We start from the raw sequence: 18,642 nt of genomic DNA, 5'->3' as shown, positions 1-18,642 counted from the left end.
TGTTGCACCTCATTCTTGAGCATCACTGGATCCTTCATAGCAGACTAAGGCCTCACTATTTGCCTCTCAAACTGCCATTGGAACCAGAATCAACACAAAACTTTTCACAAGTTTGCAAAACTATCTATGTACTATGCATATATCAACTTCATTTCTTACACACATGCATCTATAATAGTGACCACTTGAAGGAAAAACCAAGCACTTGTGTTCTATATGTTCCTTTTTCTATTTCATTGTTTGAGGTCTATCGAACCTGCAGCGTAAAAATGGTTGTAATTTGTCGAGGGATTGGCCACCCTTCCTTATCGGTTTCTGGGTTCTATTACACCATTCGACTTGACAGATTACTTATACTACACTCATTGGTCAGTGCTAGTGCTGCAAAGAAAGAAATTAATTGAGAGGTTTGTCAAAAGTAATAAACGAAGAACTTAAAAGCTTCTGGAATGTGAAAATATAGTAAGGTAGACTTGAGAATTCAAGAAGTTATAAGATATATAAAAAATAAAAACAAAAAAGCATAAAAATTGGAGGAGCGCAGGAGGTCCCTTACCAAAATGGAAAAATATTGAAACATTTGGTTTCGGTTTGGTAAGCACCCATTACCGATTGGCACCCCCCACACAAAATATATAAAATTCATGACAAGTTGAATATTTGGTACATGTTCTTGGTATGAATCATGAGGAATTCTAAATAAAAGCATGTAAAGGTTATAATATATTGTAAAGTTTGGATGAATTATGATATAACAATAACGTAGTCACTCTGCGACATATGAATTGCATGCAAGTAATAAGCAACAGGTTTGTGACTTTTTGACATAATGTTCATTAGGGGCGGGGGGAAGAAGATGATAAAGTTTACTAAATGTATTTGTATCATTTCAAATATTTTGATTTTGTTGCAATAAGTGTGAATTTGTTGTTGTTTTAGAGATATTGGTGGAAACTACAAGTTTGCTCGAGAGTTTCACTCATCATTAGTGAAGCATTTTGGATGACAATGAGGGTTAGTATGAAAGGGAAAGGCAATGTGCTTCATTATGGAGCTTATGTAAAGAAGGAGACTTGGGGTTTTTCGGAAAATTGGGTTTCTCCTAAAAATACCTGAGAATCTCATTTCGTATTGTATTTTAATAATATGAATTATTTATTTTTGAAATATGCATTATGTTCATCCTTAAAAATAGAAAACAAAAAAAAGAGCCAACTCGTTAGTCGTTAATCATCATTTAAATCTCTAATTGAATTGTTAATCATTTAAATATCTAATTAAGATCATATGGATAGAAGGTTGGTAGTAAATAATTTATATGCTCCACCACCACGTGACGATTCACCTCTACAAAAAAAGAGGTTATTACTCGCTCACTATAAAGCGAGGAATTTTCCGTTTACCTAACCACCCAACAACGAATTTCAATGATATTAACCGTTCATATTGTAGGACATCATTTAATAATCACCCTTACAAAAAATCGGTCAAACCGAAAACTGTTTAGCCAGTATATTACTGTCAACATCATTTACCATTTTATCTGACGGACTGTATTTGTTTGCACAATTTGGAAGACCAAATAATTACGACTTGGGCTAATTTTTTACATGAACAACCCTTAAGAAGGGACCTAAGAAATAGATGGTCCTAATCGTGGAATTCTCCGCTCTGTGGTTGCTAGGTGGTTAGGTGAGCATAAAATTTTCTGCTCTCTGGTGAGCGTGGAATTCCCCACTTTCTAGTGAGTGAGGGATCATTTATGTACTTTTATAATCATTACTTTTATATATTCTCATTTTTATATCTATGGGAATAGTATACATGCATTTCTTTCTTTCATATAAGCTTTTTAAGAGGATCTCATTATGAATTAATACTTATTAGAAATGTTGTATTTGTCTGATTTGTTTGGTTTTTTAAGTGCAATTCTTGAATGAGGAACTAAAAAAATGAACGATTTGCATTATTAGATTATATTGAGATTTACTAGAATTGCCTCTTGCACCTAAATTCGGTGCCCCTCCTTTTTAATTAAAAAAAAAAAAAAAAGAGTCTAGTGTGACAATAAGCCAACTTGTGTTTAATGATCGATCCATAGTCCGGTTTATTGGAGGCCCATTGGCTTGCAGCCTTGCTGGTAGGATTGTGGGCCAAATTTTTTACCCATTGACCAGTCAACAGGTTGCAAGACTGGGTTTGGGTCAACCAACCATGTGCGCGCCAGTACCGGATCCTGGCTCTACCACTTAAACCCTCCTCTCGCACCAAAAGTGTCTGCAACTCACTTATCCTCCAAACAATATTAGCCATGGCGTCTCGAATCAAAGAAATTGTCATCTAATCTAAATTTTTTCTAATTTTGCTGGAAAGGGCTTGAGAATTTGTTAATTGCAATGGCAACCCTTTATCCTTCTCACTTGTTATCTGCTTCCGCCCACCTCCAAGCCTCCACTAAAATGGCCCTTATGATTCAAACTCCTCCTTCTCTTCATGGGCTAAAGGTGAGCTTCTAATTTCGTATTTGGGTTTGAAATTTGCGGTATATATGGGAAATTTTTAATGTATAAATAACTGTGTTTTTCTTACATGTTTTGAGGGTCTATTTTTCTATGTCAGGGAACAAATGGAAATGGGTAGTCTTGTTTTGCTAATGTAATTTGTTCTTGATTTTGAATGTTGGGAAATGTGTTTCTAGAATCACTTTTAATCTGATGTTCATTCTTGTTTTGAATTTATATGTATTTTCATTTTTTTTTTTTATGTATGCTGATAGTTTGGTTAATGGGGAAAATAAATGCATAATATGGGTCTAGAATTCTGACTAATAATGGGTATATGCGGAAGAGAAGAGTGAGGAGTTATTTTCTTATGGAAATGTTTGAAAAACTAATCTGGGTTCTCTTTCTGGAATGTAGGATACCTGTGTATGTTAGATGCAAGATTAATCATAATACCTTTAAGTTGTAGTAACTCTAATGATGCATCTCTCATCCAATAATTAAGTGGGGTGTATTGTATATGAATTTTAGAAGACTTTTGTGGAGTTTAAAAGTCACGTGGTATTCAATTAAGACTTTAAAAAAGTCCGTAAAAATATATATGTATTCAATTAAGAATTTTAAGGAGTCTATAAAAGTCATGTGGTATTCAATTAAGACTTTTAAAAAATTTGTAAAAATCTATGTGTATTTAAAAAGTCATTGATTTTTATAGAATTCATTTAATGATAGATTTTAATAGATTTTGAAAGACTTTTATGTGTCTTTCAAAGTCATTATAAATCCAAACTTTCCCCTGTAGATTTCTAAAGATTTCTATCGACTGTAAAAATCTGTAAATTTTGCAAAAGTCTGTCACTTAAAAAAAGTCTGCAAAAGTCTTTATAAATCTATATACACTACAGCCCCCTAAGATATTCTTTATTTTCTTCAGTTTTATATCCAAGTTCCTAGAGAAGCATTAATATCTTCTTCTTGTTCTGGGTTGTTTTTTGCATGTGTAATTGTCCTATTGTTTCTGAAAGCTCACGGATAAAGTGATGAAAATTGGCTTATTATATTTTGAAATCCAAGATTCCAAGTGAAGCATAAACTTGTGTCTGCTCTTTCTTTGCATTTTTGCATTTAACCAAAAGGAATTCAATTTCCCTAAACTCTTTGAAATACATGTATGTGTGGGTGATTCGTTTTTCATGAATTAAAATTACAATTATTGAGATTGTCTTGGTCTCACACTGTCTTAACCCTTTCTGAAAAGCTTGCGGTTTAATATTGGAAACAACTCTTGGCTCAGGCTCAGTTTAATGGACAAAATTGGCAATGACTTGCTTTAGTAATTAATTAGTAGAAGTTTCCCAAGTTTGATTAGAGCTGCTTTGCCGCCATAGAGTTCTACTATTTTCAGCACAGTCATATTGTGATTTAAAAGGTCTTATGTTTTCTAAGGAATAAGTTTAGAACCTTCCATCATCTATTTCTCTGAATTCCGAATTCCTGACTTTTGGCAATATTATTTTTTAGTCAGTAGCTTTCCAAGTATGTCAAGACTACTTGGTGTATAACTTTTGTTAATTGAAGTTTAAGTGAGTTTGGGTTGAGTAGCTTCCTCAGTTAACAAATTTCTTTTTCGTTGTTGAAGGGTTTGCCAGATTGTAGTAAAGTACATGCCTTTAGTCAGAGCGCTAAACCTTCCGGGATGCTTCGGAATTCTCAGCACAATATCTCATGTGCGATGAATATGACTGCGGGACATTCGGATGACCCTGGGAAGATAAAATTGAACCACCTAATTGATAAAGCAAGAAAGTTATGGGAAAGCTCTCCACAGCCAGTCAAGGTTTTCCCTTGGAAAAGAGCAGGGCAGAACTTTATTCAACTCATCCTTGACCTTATACTAGCAGTTGTCAAATACTTATGTGTACCTTTGCTGGCAATTTCCTCCCTTAGTGAGATGTCGTACTGTGCACACAAAAAGAAGTTATTTTTCGTTCCTGTTCCAGTCCTTGCTGGAATGGCTATTGCCGAAGTCATAAAACAGGCAGCCTTGGATGTTTCTCCACTTCTTAAGGTAAAGTTATTTCTCCTAACTAACTTAAATGATATAGAACATTAGTTGGGTTAAACCATTTGCCCTTTTTCATGGGAAATGGAATCATCTGTTGTTTTCATTTAAATCTCCTATATATGGCAGCAAGATTTCAACAAGCACAAAGTTGGGGTGGGTATCTTCAGGAATCTGGTTCTTCTCTATTTAATAAATCTTACTCAGGTCATTAGAAATGATTGGTGACAGCATCATACTTTTCCCGATTCACCTTTTGTTCTTTTGCTGCCAATTTGTATACCCTCCATTAAAGGATTGCTGCATTTCCGATGCAATAGTAAAGCACTTGGAGGATTTATGCATTTCTTAGTATTACTTCTTTTTAGAGTCTCCTGCATTTTCTGTGAATTCTATCAGAACAGTTTTCTCTTCCTAAAAAATCTACACAGCAGTTCTTAAATGGGTGAGTAATGGAAATTAAAGTCAGTTTCAGTTATTTTCTATTGTAGCTTATTGTCTGGTTTTAATTGTCAGGATGCAGAAGTTCCCTGGCACCTGATTGTCATGGCAATTTTCTTCACACTACTCAAATTACCAGGTCCATATTACCCATTTTGGGGGCGAATAGTAATCCCACACTTTGCTAATGGAGCATTGTTAAGGACATTATGGTTTGCATTTTTGTGGTACAGAAAACCGCAAAAGGCATTGAGAACGAAATTATCACAACATTCTGAAAGTAGCAGTCAATCTGAACGAAACGAGCTCTAATTGTTGCTCGCAAAACTGCACTAGCTAGGTATTTGTTAACTTCTTCAGGTTTTTCTTTTTCAAGTACACTGTTCATCATAACCTGTATCATCTCTCTCTCTCTCTCTCTCTCTCTCAAGGTTGTAAACTGCAATCTGCTTAGTTTTTATCTTGACTACTGATTTTTATTAATTCATTTATGATTACTTCCTTTAGGCCTTTTTTTGTTTAGTTAATACAATAGTAGTTAATGAACTAATATAAGTTCATTAGTTTTTCACGTCACAGACCTGCATCTTTTTGCTTGCTTGCTTTACTCAACCTTTATCTTTTAGTGGGGCTTCTTCAAATAATTTTGAATCTCCCTTTTGATATGATATAGGTGAAATTGTCTCCAATGAAGCCAGCGGTGCCATTGATCGAGAAATTACTCTATCTGGGAAGTGGCATTACTTTGGGATTCCTTTCGTGGGCTTGATAACTACTACACATTTTTGCTACATTTTTTGTTTCTCTATTTTCTTTCTTTCTTTGTTTTGGTTGGGAACTTGGGATGGGGAGAATTTAAGGCATGAAAATATATCTGTTGTCGTCTAGCATGTTAATCATGCAGCTGGCAACATATTGACAGAGGCGTACCAAAGCCGGTTGAATCCCGCGCTGAATTTGTTGTCGTTTTTAAGCGAGTAGCATTATTTGAATTTTGTAGTGTAGTTTTTCTTCTTTCTATTCTTTTTATATTTGTTATAATTAATCAATGGATCAGTAATTTACTATTCCCTGCATTGTCTGTTCTGTAATAACCTAGTTTTATTAAATAAAATTATGTTTAATTAGTGTAAATTAATTATAATTATTTTATGTTTATAACAAAAATTCTCTAAAGTTAACTGGTTAATAAGTTAATATAAAATTAACAACCATGTTGTGTCCACTGTATAATGTAATTTTAAAATTCGAACCGTTCATTTTTAGGTCCTCTTTCAAAGATTATTTATGTAAAAAATCTCTCAAATTTGAAGTCATTTAGTTATTTGATAATAATAATAACTATTTATATATTTTTATCGAAAACAATGATTGTCTATTTATTTGATCACAATTAAATGACTAAATGATTTTTGATTTAGTTATTTTTTTTACAATGATAAATCTTTAAAGTAGAAGCTAAAAAATGGACAGTTCAGATTATGAAATTAGTTATGTAGTGAGTCCAAAAGCATGGTTAGTTTTATATTAACTTGATAATTAGTTAGTTTTAGAATACTCTTCATGTTTATAATTATATCTCTATATTTTCATTTTTATTTATATTAATAAATTTAATTTATATATTTGTAATTTTTAAAAAATTTGCTGGACGAAACTTCTACACTTCTTTATTTTTGTTGTAGACTAAACTTTTTGATTGTTTTTTTAGGGGGTAAGTGAGTTAGTGGTGGAAGTGAGGTGTGTGTTAAGCGGTGGAGTGTGTGTGTGTGTGACTGTGGAAGAGGTGATGTTATAAGGCTGAGGTTTTAAACCAAAGTTGGAACAACAAACCAAGAAAGCCCACAGAACCCGAAACCAGAGAAAGGAAAAGAAGAAAGAGAAACTGAGAGAGAGAAAGAAGAAGAAAAAAGGAAAACCAGAGAGAGGAGAAGAAGGAGAGAAAGGGACAAAGACAGAAAAGCACAAAGACAGAGAGAGGGGAGAAAGAACAGAGAGTGTGAAAGAAAGAAGGAGAAACAAGAAGGTAAGCTCCATGTTTTGTGATTTTTTTGTTTTTATTTAGGATTGAATTTGGTTGTGTTTCCTTGAATGATTATAATTAAAGAATAAGTTATATTTAATTATTTCTTAGCCTTAAGAACTGAATTGGAGTTGTTAGAATTGAAGGGAAAGTGATAGGAACATTGAAGCAAAAATCTGAAAATTTACTGAAATTTTAAACAATTTCAAGTAGTCTACTTTGAGGCCAATTCTTTAGAGTTTTTACCTATTAAATTTGAGTGATCTTTATAACAACTATAAGTTTGTTTAATTTGGTGGAAGTTTGCTGGGGTAATAGTTGAGCCAAAGTTGAGAAAAAGTTTCTTGAAAACAGGGGAAGTTGCAGGCCAAGTGAGGAAGAAGATGATCAGCAATGCTCGCCGACTTCCCCACTCGCACCACCGGCGTGGGGAGAGACTCTCCCTTAGTTGCGATTGATAAAACTATTTTTTTCCCAACGCGCATTGGGACATTTGGTTGCGATCGAAGTTAGAATGAATTGCAATTTATTTTTCAAAATATTTAATGTTCAAAGGCTTAAATCGAGAAAGTGTAGCATAGTATTCATGCATTAATAATATTATTATATAATATATTATCTGCTCTATGTTGTATGTTTTATTGAACTTCAGTATAATAAATTTTATTTGAAAATGTTGAATGTCCCTACTGAGCCTTTAGTTTGAGCTCACCTCTTCATATACTTTGTATATATTATAGCGAGAGTTAATGCAAAATCGACTAGAGTAATTAAGTTAATTAGGCGTGAGTCAAGTCAGAGTTAATTTTAATTTTGAGATTGTGAGTGTTGTAATTTACAAAAGTATGATTTATTTTTTATATTAAGCTTGAATCTAGTTTGTTCTATAAGAATAGTATGAAGTTCTTTTCTATTTTTTTTTTTATTTTTTATTATCACATTGTGATTATAAAAATTAATTCTATAATTAGAATGTGATTCAAACCTTAATTAAAAATTAATATTTAATCCCAAATTGAGGTGGGACATGTACTCTGTAGCTATTTGGCTAGCTAGCAGCATTGTTTATAGCCTTTTTGGTAGCAGCAGTGTTTATAGCTTTTTTGGTAGCAGCATTGACTATTGGGCACGGTTTATTTGTAAGTTATTTATTCCATTCAATTCCACATAATAAGCAATGAATAAAGATGGTACAGTTTCGCCTTGCCTAGAAAAAACTAAAAACAAAATAAAATTATGAATGCATCATGTAGATTAATGTAGAAATGGAATTAAATGAAGATTTAAATATAGGAAATAGAAATGATAAAGCAAGCTATTCTCCAGCCTTTTCCAATGACCAAACTGACAATTTCTCCAATCTCTGATTCTCTCTAATAATGTCTGACCCTTTCACGTCTCAAATGAGTGAATTTCTCTCTTTCACCAAAACATCTCTCTCTCTCTCTCTCCATCTCTCTCTAGTTTTTCTGTGACCCCTTCTTCTGTCACAAAATCTGCATGTGTACGTCGTCTTTTACCGCCACCCTTGTATCTCTCTCTCTCTCTCTCTCTCTCTCTCTCTCTCTCTCATTAATGCTAGAATTGATTTTGAAGCCTTTTGGGATTTGGCAAAATTAGAGGAGAGGAGAGAGAAAAAGACTCCCCATCCATTGAGCTCTCTCAAATCAATTTGTCTCTAACCTTCTTTTTTCTCCATGTATCCCATTTTTTTCTTTTTTACTTCCTTAATTACGTTAATACAAATCAAACTATCCATAACAATTTCGCATTAATTAATCATAACAATATAGAGATTAATATCATTTTGCTCTCCAGATTATTACACTTATATCAGTTTGTTCCCCAGACTTCTAATTTGAAAAATTAAGGATTCTGACTTTTTCAATTTGTCAATTGAGGTACTTCCGTCAATTTAAACATTTTTTATCCAAATTTTTTAGGGCAAAATGGTCCCTTCCATTTAGATCTTATCATTTTTTCCTCATGTATCATTTTTCCTCTTTTATTTCTCGCTAAATTCTGGTTGATCATCTCGACATTTTAGATGAAAAATATATAAATTGACGGAATAACCTTAATTGGCAAAATTGAAAAAGGTCAGGGTTCTTAATTTTCCAAATTATAAATCTATGGAGCAAACTGATACATGTGTAATAGTCTGGGGAGCAAAATAACATTAATCTCTAATAATATATTAATAAGATTTGTCAGTTTCTCCACTAATACTTATAAACCACCCATGGGTTTCTTTTATAATGGTCTCTCTCAGTTAAACCAGAAACCTAAGCAACAAAGAAGGCAAAGGATATGCCAATAAAGAGAGGGTGGAGAGAGAGAGAGAGGGAGGGTCATGCGTCTTTTCTTTTTCTTTTTTTGGTAGATAGGGGGTATCATTCGTCTTTTCTGATATAACAAGAATATGTTGATTGTTGAACCCTCATTCACTGTAGACAACACGAACAGCTCCCAATTCAACAATTTCAAATCACATTACATCAAATTACAATAATAAAATAAAAGCCCACAGAACCAAGGAGTAAAATTTCGGATTTCGAAGAAATTTCGATAGAAATTCGATGGAAATTTCGACGAAAATTTCGAAGAATTTTAAATTTCGACAAAAATTAGATAGAAATGACGGAAATTGCTATCAAAATACGAAAATTTTGAATAAAACTTTACTATATGTTTATTTAACATATTATCAACTACATTGATAAAAAAACATTGAAAAAACTAAATTATATAGTAGGTTTCATGTGATATAAGATAAATATAATGTACGCTGGAGACAAATACTGTTAAAAAAATAGTTCATTAATTAATAATTACATAAATTTGATTGAACAAGCACCTCAAAGCTTGTGTAATTTATTTTTCAGTTTTTTATAAATGAAAAGAATTTTTTTAGATCTTTGGATTGTTGTTGTTTGTGCTTGTTTGAAGTTGTTCCATTATTACTTTCCTTGATAATTTTAAGAACGAAATTCTTTAAGAGGGGTAGATTGTGAGACCTCGTATTTTTTCAAGTTTTATTTTAAAAAATATTTTAAAAATTTATTTGAGAAATCAAAATATTTTGGGTTAATTTTTTAATTTTTTTAAAATTAGTTTGACCCGTTCTTTGACTTTTTGAACTACTGGGCTTTTGATTTCGATTTGTGACTTGTTGGAAAGGTCTCAAAAGCACTAACAAGTGAGCGAAAACTGTGCATCGATCGGAGCTACGATTTAAAAGATACGAGCATTTAAAATGATGGATATTTTTGTAAATTTATAAATATGAATTTTAAACACTCAGAATCAATTTTTTTATTTTAATTTCTCTCTCCTCATTTTACATTCACGCAGCCCACCACTTGATCCATTCTCATTTTATCTCTTCTCTCTTTCTTTTTCCTTTTCCTTTCTCTCTCTTTTTTGTCTTTTCCTTTCTCTCATTCCTTCATCAGTAAGTTATCATTTCTCCTGCGCCGACCACCAGCCCACTCTCTCTCTCTCTCTCTCTCTCTCTCCTCACCTGCGCCGACCACTAGCCCACCCTCTGTTGTCGAAACCCACCAAAACCCATAAATCCCAACCAGTCGAAAACTTCCCCGAAATTTTGAGGATTTCGGCAAAATCATCGAAATCCAAATGAAATTTTGTTGATTTAGTATTAAAATTTTCATACCTCAAAAAATCGAAAATTTCATTTAAATCATTACAAAAAACCCATTTACGAGAGAAAATGATTAGGGATTTTAGGGAGAGAGAAAGGCGGCAGTCTGAAAATAGTTAGGAATTTTAGGACAAGCTATATAAATTTACTAAACTGCTTTTTCTTAACGGGTGAAACGGGTGACCCACAAATTCACTCGACTTGACCCATTATCTTAACTGGTCACTAACGGGTGACGCTGATATCAACCCAAATTGATAACCTTAACCTCAAACTCAAACTCATAAATTTACGTGTTGTTTCGTGTCGTGTGTGTTTTTGCTAAGTCTACTCAACATCGTTATCTTAACGTTGGATATCCGCGAAAAAGAAAATGCGAACGCATCCACCCTAGAGAAAAATCTTTCATTTTGTTATCTTGCACTTCAAATTTAAAATTTTATCGCTTCTCCCTTTTAGTTAATTTTTTATTTTTGTTTCAATTTTTCTTAAAAGGGGTAAAATTGGGTTTAAAGATAAAACAAAAGATTTGTAAAGTATAGTGATGACTGGAGAATTAGTAGACCCAACAAAAACAAAAAACTTACCCGAATATTGGAGGAAAAAATACATTTTTAGTCCTTGTGTTATATCCCAAAAACAGATTTGGTCCATGTGGTTTTAAAATTCTACATTTGGTCCATGTTTTATGTTTTTTTGCAATATGAGGACACATGAACCAAATTTGTTTTTAGGTTAGGCTTTATTACACTTTACCAACTTGAACTTTGAATTCAATCTCACTTCACCACCTAAACAAAAAATTATGTCAATTTACCACCTGAATTAAAAATTTATTGTAATATACCATCTATAATTCATTTTGTCTAAACTTTTGTAAAAAATATGGGTGTTTTAGTTTTTTTTTAAGTTAGTTTTTTACTGTGTCAAAGTAGGTAAAGTGTAAAAAAATCATTTTTTTTCTAAAAATAGAAACTTAAAAAAGACCAGAATACTCTTATTTTTTACAAAATTTTAGATAAAATGAGCAAGAGGTAATACATTACAATAAATTTTTAATTAAAATGGTAAATTGACATAATTTAGTTTTAGGTAATGAAGTGAGATTAAGCCCAAATTTGAAGTGTGTAAAATGTAAAAAAGCCTTTGGGTTCAAACACAAGGAGCAAAAAGGTTTTTTTCCCTGTATCGGAAAGTTGGAAACCTATGAGGCTATGATTCTATGAATGGATGAAACGACGTCGTTAACTCCGATTTAAATCAAGCCCTATGTAATCTTTACACCAAGATTTTCCTCCGCTCGCTTCCCTCTCCTTCTCTTTTCTGTATCTCTCTCCAATCGGTCGGTGAGTCCCTCACTGAGTCAGAGAGCGAGCGGTTCCACCATGAAAGACGACCAGGAGCAACAACACCAAGAAGCCACTGGTGGAGAGAGTGCAAAGCGAAAGCTCGACGAGAGCAACATCGACATCCTACTGGCGAAGCAGAAAGCTCAGGAAATCGCTGCCCGACTCATCAGCAGTGCCGAGTCAAAGCGTCCTCGACTCGAAGACAACGACTCCTTCCAACAACCCAACCCCGTCTTCAATCCTCCTCCCTACCCTGGTACTCCTTCGTCTTTCCATTCTTTCTACTTTCTAGGGTTTTAGTGTTTTGTTTTTGTTCACTCTTATTGTAATTTGTCTCAACTGTTAATTAAAAATGTCAAAAAGGGAATAAATTTTTTATTTAAACCTAGCACAAGATTAGTGGAGATTTTGGGATTGGATTGTGTGTGGAACTGTGGATGGGAATGAGTGTACTACTTCCAATTCGGCTTTTTGGTCGTCAAAGCTTTTGGTTTTGGGATTTATAGTTGATAGTAAACACTTGGGGTTCAGACTCTTTCCTGACGGTGTTTGTCTGACCCGGTTACGATTCGAAACATTAATTAATTAACTATCCCCTCGAGCTTTTGAGGAGCATTGGCTGGGGCTTAACAGTTGGTATCAGTGCCAGCTACCACATTCAAAGTTTGAATGTCGCAAGGGAGTGGTTGGTCATCTAATACTGGATGAGTGAAGCTACCCACAATTGGAGTGGCTACCACCAGGTCGGTGTCAGTACTCACTAGAATAGGCAACGAGGGCGTTGGGTTTTGGAAAGTTTGGTTGAATGTTAAGATTCTAGACTTCTTGAGGAAAATACTAAATAGAATAGAAGCCACACAGCCTTGTGTGCAAACTCAGAGTTCAATGATTTATAATTTACTTTTCAGAATTAAAAAAGGAAAGAGGAGAGAACTCATTGTTGTGCGTGAGTTCAAATTGCAGTATAATGTTGAGGAAGGAAATGCTTGCATGTTTTTTATACGGTATTTAAGTATTAAGTTGCAGGCTATTTCTTGTAATGACCTACAATTTTAGAAGTGTGGTGTTATATTTTCGTATATCCCATTATAAAATTGTTTTATAACTGCATGAGACCTTCTCTGGTCTTTGGATTTCAAACTAACAAGTTGGTTCAGTTTTCACTGCGCAAGCAGGCCAATCTTATGGTTCTCCAGGAACAAACAAGAAAATAACTATTCCAAACGGGAAGGTACTTTGTCATTTTCTTGCTTCTCCTCTGACTTCTTTTGGCATAGTGCTGATGAAGTAATTTCCTTTATTTCTGTGTTACAGGTTGGGGTAATTATTGGAAAAGGAGGAGAAACGATAAAACAACTACAACTTCAGTCAGGGGCCAAAATCCAGATAACCAGGGATTCAGAAGCTGATCCTACATCTCTCACAAGGGATGTGGAGTTGATGGGTACGTCTGAACAGATTAGTAGGGCAGAACAACTTATCAATGATGTAATAGCAGAGGTAAAAGTTATGTTTATATTGTCCTTGTGAATTGATTTCTTTCTGCTTCATGATCCAAAAATACCATTCTGTCTAAACATGCGTCCTGATATTTTTTTGTTCTACAGGCAGATGCAGGGGGCACTGCTCCACCTACAAACCAGGGATTCAACTCAATGCAACCTGGAGCGGAACAGATTATCATGAAAGTTCCTAACAATAAGGTAGATCTATTTGGTATTTTTTTTTTTTTTCCATTTTGATTGAAGCTAAAGCTACTGGCTCAAATTTGCACTCACGATTGTTGTAGGTTGCTTTACTCATCGGCAAGGGGGGTGAGACTATCAGGAATATGCAAGGCAAGTCAGGAGCTCGTATTCAGGTGTGTATTTTAAGGACGAGTAAAAGACGTCATGGGTAGTGATATTAGTATAAAAACTGATATACTATCTCCTAAATACATTCGCTCGTATTATATGTTATTTTCAATTGATAATTATGACAACCTTACAAAATAAAAATCAAATAAAAATCATGATAATACTTGGTTCATATTTGAAAAATGTATTTGTTATATTATCTCGGCATATCATGATTTGACCTTGGTTAATCCTTAAAACCTTGACCCTCTTCCTCTTTTCCAATGATCGGTCTGGTATTGCATCGCTTCTTTTTAGTTATAGTATTTTTCTTTGTGGTTAAAATGTTTATCTGCTCATTTTAATTCTTACATAGTCAAATGACTCAAATCAGTATTGTCAGATGTGGCTCAGGTACATTGATGATGAAGTCTTTTCTGCATCATATTTGAAATTATAGTCCTGAATTTAAATTGACAGCATAGACATTTATGTGTGGTACTGTGATGGAAATTGTCTCACATGAAACAAGTCTTGGATGCTATTTGTATCGTATATTCTTATATTTTATCTAAATTATATTTAATACATAATCTGTGCTTCAGGTTGTACCATTGCACCTTCCTCCTGGTGATATGTCAACTGAGAGATCGGTATATATAAATGGATCGCAGGAGCAAATTGAGGCAGCCAAAGAATTGATCAATGAAGTAATCAGTGGGGTGAGTCATCAGTGATTTGTTGGTCAACTCTTTTTGACATACATCCCACCTTTTTTTTTTGTTCCTTTTTAAAAATTCACTGAAATAAAAAAATGCCAACTCATGATAAGAATTGGCATTGCTTTGTTCTTTCAAGAATAGACCTTATAATCTTATGAATAATATATTGTGTTCAGAATAAGCATGATAGATTTGAGCTTTCATCTGGTCTTCATGACTCATGGTTTTTTGCATTCTTGGTTCTAGCTGAAACCAAATTTGAAATTTTGCCCTTAATCTGGAAATGTTAGTATTTTTGGTAGAATTGCTCTGAAATAGAAGAAAATGGGGTCTCAAAAGCTCTTAGTTACTTTTCAAGAATTAATATGTGATAGAAAATTGCACAGCTTGTCAAATAGGTTTGGGTGTGCGGTGAAAGATTTGCCCCTACTTATTTGTGGTTATCATTTGGGGGATTATCCTAGAACTGATAGTTTTTGGGTTCCAGTAATCAAGAGGATTTGTAAGAGATTGGATGGTTGGAACTTGGAAGATAGCATGTTTTCAAGAGGGGAGGGTAAATTGGTAAAAGCTGTTCCTGAAAGCATTCCTATCTATTTCTTCTTTGTTTCAAATCCCAGAGAAAGTTGTAGGTAGAACTGAAATCATGAGTGATTTTGTTTGGGAGGGAGTGGGGATGGGAAAAAGGACCCTTGGGCAATCTTGATGTGAGGGATATTTCTTTCTTGGGCACATGGCTTTTTAGATTTCCTTGAGAACATAATTGTTTGTGGCATAATGTAAAAGAAAGCATATATGGATTGCATGAAAACGGTTGGGATTCTTTACGCGGGGGGGCGGGGGTTGGTGTGGTAAGATGACTTCCAAGGATCCCTAGAATGCTCTTTATGCTCTTTTTCAAGGATATCATGACTTTCTTTCTCGCATCAGTTTGGCTCTTGGTAATGGTGAAAGGATTTTGGAAAGATCTTGTGGAATAATATTCCTTTCATGCTTCATTTCCCCAGACTATTATATGTCTAATGCTAAGGGAGTTCTACCGATGATGTTGTGTTTTCTACTTTTCTTCTAGAAATTATATTGAGATTTTTGTTTTGAAGCCTTTATCAGTTTTCATCCTAAAGTTTTTATTTGGAAATCTCCAGCTCTTCCGAAAGTTGAATTTTAGTGTATGCTTTGGCTGATTTTCATAAGAGGCACCCAAACATTTCTTTATATCCTTGGTGCATACTTCATAAAAAAAAAATGAAATTGTTATGTAGTTTGAGATTGAAAGGAAGTTTCAGGAGGTCTCGTTTTTGGGCTGGTCCGACTGGAATAGTGTTGTTTAGCACTGTTTTTTCTTCTTTCTTTGAATGTGTTGCATTGTTTTCTTTAATATTTTTCTTTTAGATTTGGTTGAACTAGCAGTCATCTTTTCATTACTTTGTACTTTTCCTCTATTTCAATTAATTTTTGTTTCTTATAATTTTTTTGTATGCTTGAAGATTTGCTTGAATTTCTGGTATCTCTCTGTAAATTAGAACTTGTTTTCTGATGGTATTCTTCTCATACCTGATCTTTCCAATAGCAGATATAAGAGTAGTAAACATTTGGTGCTCATTACTGTCTCCATGATATTCATTCCTTTCATATTAACTGCACAGTTGCTTCCTGGTTAGTTCTACATGTTTTATTTCAACACTTTCATTTCACTTCCTGCAGAAGCGTTTAGTAAATCTATCTGGGACCAATAGCTATATGCAGCCGTCGTATGCCCCTCCTGGAAATTGGGGCCCACAAGGACAAGCTCCAATGCAGCAACAGCAGCCCCATTATGGGTACACACAACCAGGAGGTTATCCTGCACCTTCCGTGCCTGCCTCGTACTATGGTAACTATCCTACCCAGGTAGCAGGTTGGGATCAATCAAACCCAACCTCTCAACCACCTCAGGACAGTAGTGCATATAGTTACTATGGACAACAACCTCAGGTGGGGTCAGCTCCCCCAAATCCTAGTTACAACTACAATCAGACACCCCCAGTCAGCAGCCATGGTTATGATCAGGGTTATGCTCAGCAGCCACCAAATTATGGTCAGGCTCCAGCATCTGATCAGCAGCAACAATATGCAACTTCAGGATATGGGCCACCTGCAGTGTCATCAAGCGTAGATGGAAGCGCTTCCTCTCAAACTACTCAGCCATCAGCTGCTTATCCACCTCCTTACAGCCAGCCAATGGCTAACCCTCAGGCTGGGTATTGGACTCATCCAAGCAGCACAGGTCAACCACACACTCAAACAGGTTATTACCAAACAAGTTATGGAGGGCAGCAGGCAGTCGAAGACCCTTCTGCAGCATCTCAGCCAGTAGCATATGGACAAGGTGGGTATGCTCAGCCGGACCCTTCCCATTATGCCCAAGCGGTGAACCCCCCTGCCAACGGAGAGCCACAGCATCAAGTACAACACCAGTCACAGCAACCAACCAATGGATATGCAGACCCATCGGTTTATGGAGCTGAAAGAACTGGTGACAGGAATTTAGATGGAGATGGCTCAGCCCCTGCAGCGGAGACTGTTGGTTCTCAAAGCTGAAGTTTGAGATGGTTTATGAATAATTTTAGATTCCCATCCTTCAATTCTATTGTTCTTGATCAACATCCGGATTCTTTTTGACTTTGATTGAGGTCCTTTGACCTCTATCCATGTCGGCATTTGTATTTTACATTATCAGTCTTTTTAAATGTTTAAAAAGATCATTTTGTAATTGTCTAAACTGCCCCAATATGTGTAGGAGTGTGATTACTTTAAAACCTTTTTCCTGATGTTAGACGTGAAAAGTTTTCCTCCAATTTAGAAATTGGATTGGAATGGATTTGCCAGATTTCATGTTTATCCATTAAAAAAAATTTTGAATTTTAAACAATAATTTAATTCACATTAACCACTCCCTCGTTTTACCGCAAACTCAACACCTAATTTCTTTCCTCTCCACACCGTACATCTTCCACAGCCATTCCTAATTTCTCTCTATTCATCTTGATCTCTCTTACCAATTCACCTCTCTTTCCCCATCTTCGATTTTGGGATGTGATAGGTTTCTTTTGTAGTTAAAACCATTTGAGTTTGTATTTAGGGTTAAATATAAAAATGGTCCACGAACTTTATAGTGAATTTCAATTTAGTTTACTAATTATAAAAAATGTCAATTTGGTCCACGAATTTTTCAAGTTGTACTAAAGTAGTATACATGTTAACTTTCATCGAAAAAATTAACAAAAACTGGTCATGTGCACAGTAAGTGACCACATTTTCATAGGCATTTCAGTCCGTTCATCACATTTTCATGTGATCAATTCTGTTAATTTTCATATGGAAGTTAACGTTTGTACTGCTTTGATACAACTTGAAAAATTCGTAGACCAAATTGACACTTTTTATAATTAGTGGACTAAATTGAGATTCACTGTAAAGTTCGTGGACCATTTTTGTATTTAACTCTTGTATTTAATTATAGTTAGATTCCTAATCTTCACTGCATCAAAGATTTTGCTTAGTATTAAACTAGCATCTCTACACGAAAAGTTATCATATGTGATCATTATATTGTTACGTGGTGTTACTAATCACTTGCTATGATATGGGTGGACGACAAGTTTATAAACTTAAAAAATCTTCAATCCTTTCCCTATATGTTTTTCAAATTTGAGGATAAGTTTGAAGAAAAAGTTGAATTTGAGAAAAGGCTTTCCAATGCTAAAGTCGAAATTTTCACAAATCATATAAAATTTGACTGTTTGAGGTTTGAGGATCCCTATCCATTCAACTTGATTTGAGAAAATTTTTAAGAAAATATCAAATTATGGGAAATTTTAAAGAATTGTTTGAACTATATTTTATGTCATTCCCCAAATTTAAATTTGGGAAAAGATTTAGGAAAGGGTTGGAGATGTTTTTAGGTTTTAAGGTTTTGGATGATTATACACATATTATAATTCTAATGGATTAGTCACACCACCGTGTGATATTACACTCTACACAATAATTTCTCTTTTGT

The 18,642-nt window shown here is 34.3% G+C and overlaps 2 protein-coding genes across 3 annotated transcripts; both read left to right on the top strand.

The window, feature by feature from the left end:
• The first annotated feature begins 2,282 nt into the window (after window positions 1–2,282).
• On the top strand, window positions 2,283–6,071 carry EMB1273 (embryo defective 1273). Its single transcript, XM_086254880.1, has 4 exons — window positions 2,283–2,504; window positions 4,141–4,569; window positions 5,080–5,344; window positions 5,678–6,071. Exons 1-3 carry the CDS (start codon window positions 2,397–2,399, stop codon window positions 5,314–5,316), a joined length of 774 nt encoding a protein of 257 aa, XP_086111006.1. The 5' UTR covers window positions 2,283–2,396; the 3' UTR covers window positions 5,317–5,344; window positions 5,678–6,071.
• Window positions 6,072–11,972: 5,901 nt separating this feature from the next.
• LOC147276824 (uncharacterized) lies at window positions 11,973–17,467 on the top strand. 2 transcript variants are annotated; one of them, XM_086255236.1, is made up of 7 exons: window positions 11,973–12,296; window positions 13,216–13,271; window positions 13,355–13,540; window positions 13,648–13,743; window positions 13,830–13,901; window positions 14,484–14,600; window positions 16,305–17,467. In XM_086255236.1, exons 1-7 carry the CDS (start codon window positions 12,077–12,079, stop codon window positions 17,178–17,180), a joined length of 1,623 nt encoding a protein of 540 aa, XP_086111362.1. In that variant the 5' UTR covers window positions 11,973–12,076; the 3' UTR covers window positions 17,181–17,467. The 2 variants fall into 2 exon arrangements, with proteins under 2 accessions (XP_086111362.1, XP_086111361.1); XM_086255235.1 differs by having other exon boundaries at window positions 13,198–13,271.
• Window positions 17,468–18,642: the final 1,175 nt, after the last annotated feature.

This window comes from Dryas octopetala, chromosome 8, assembly GCF_963921425.1.
Source record: "Dryas octopetala chromosome 8, drDryOcto1.1, whole genome shotgun sequence".
In the NCBI taxonomy this organism is placed as follows: Eukaryota; Viridiplantae; Streptophyta; class Magnoliopsida; order Rosales; family Rosaceae; genus Dryas; species Dryas octopetala.
This window is presented reverse-complemented; position numbering and strand designations above follow the sequence as displayed.

Excerpts from the sequence above, each read along its gene's own strand:
- EMB1273 (XM_086254880.1), top strand. The coding sequence starts at position 2,397 with ATGGCAACCCTTTATCCTTCTCACTTGTTATCTGCTTCCGCCCACCTC. Across the intron at positions 2,505-4,140 it reads CTTCTCTTCATGGGCTAAAG|GGTTTGCCAGATTGTAGTAA; the intron begins GTGAGCTTCTAA and ends TCGTTGTTGAAG. Across the intron at positions 4,570-5,079 it reads ATGTTTCTCCACTTCTTAAG|GATGCAGAAGTTCCCTGGCA; the intron begins GTAAAGTTATTT and ends TTTAATTGTCAG.
- LOC147276824 (XM_086255235.1), top strand. The coding sequence starts at position 12,077 with ATGAAAGACGACCAGGAGCAACAACACCAAGAAGCCACTGGTGGAGAG. Across the intron at positions 12,297-13,197 it reads CAATCCTCCTCCCTACCCTG|TTTTCACTGCGCAAGCAGGC; the intron begins GTACTCCTTCGT and ends AAGTTGGTTCAG. Across the intron at positions 13,541-13,647 it reads TCAATGATGTAATAGCAGAG|GCAGATGCAGGGGGCACTGC; the intron begins GTAAAAGTTATG and ends TTTGTTCTACAG.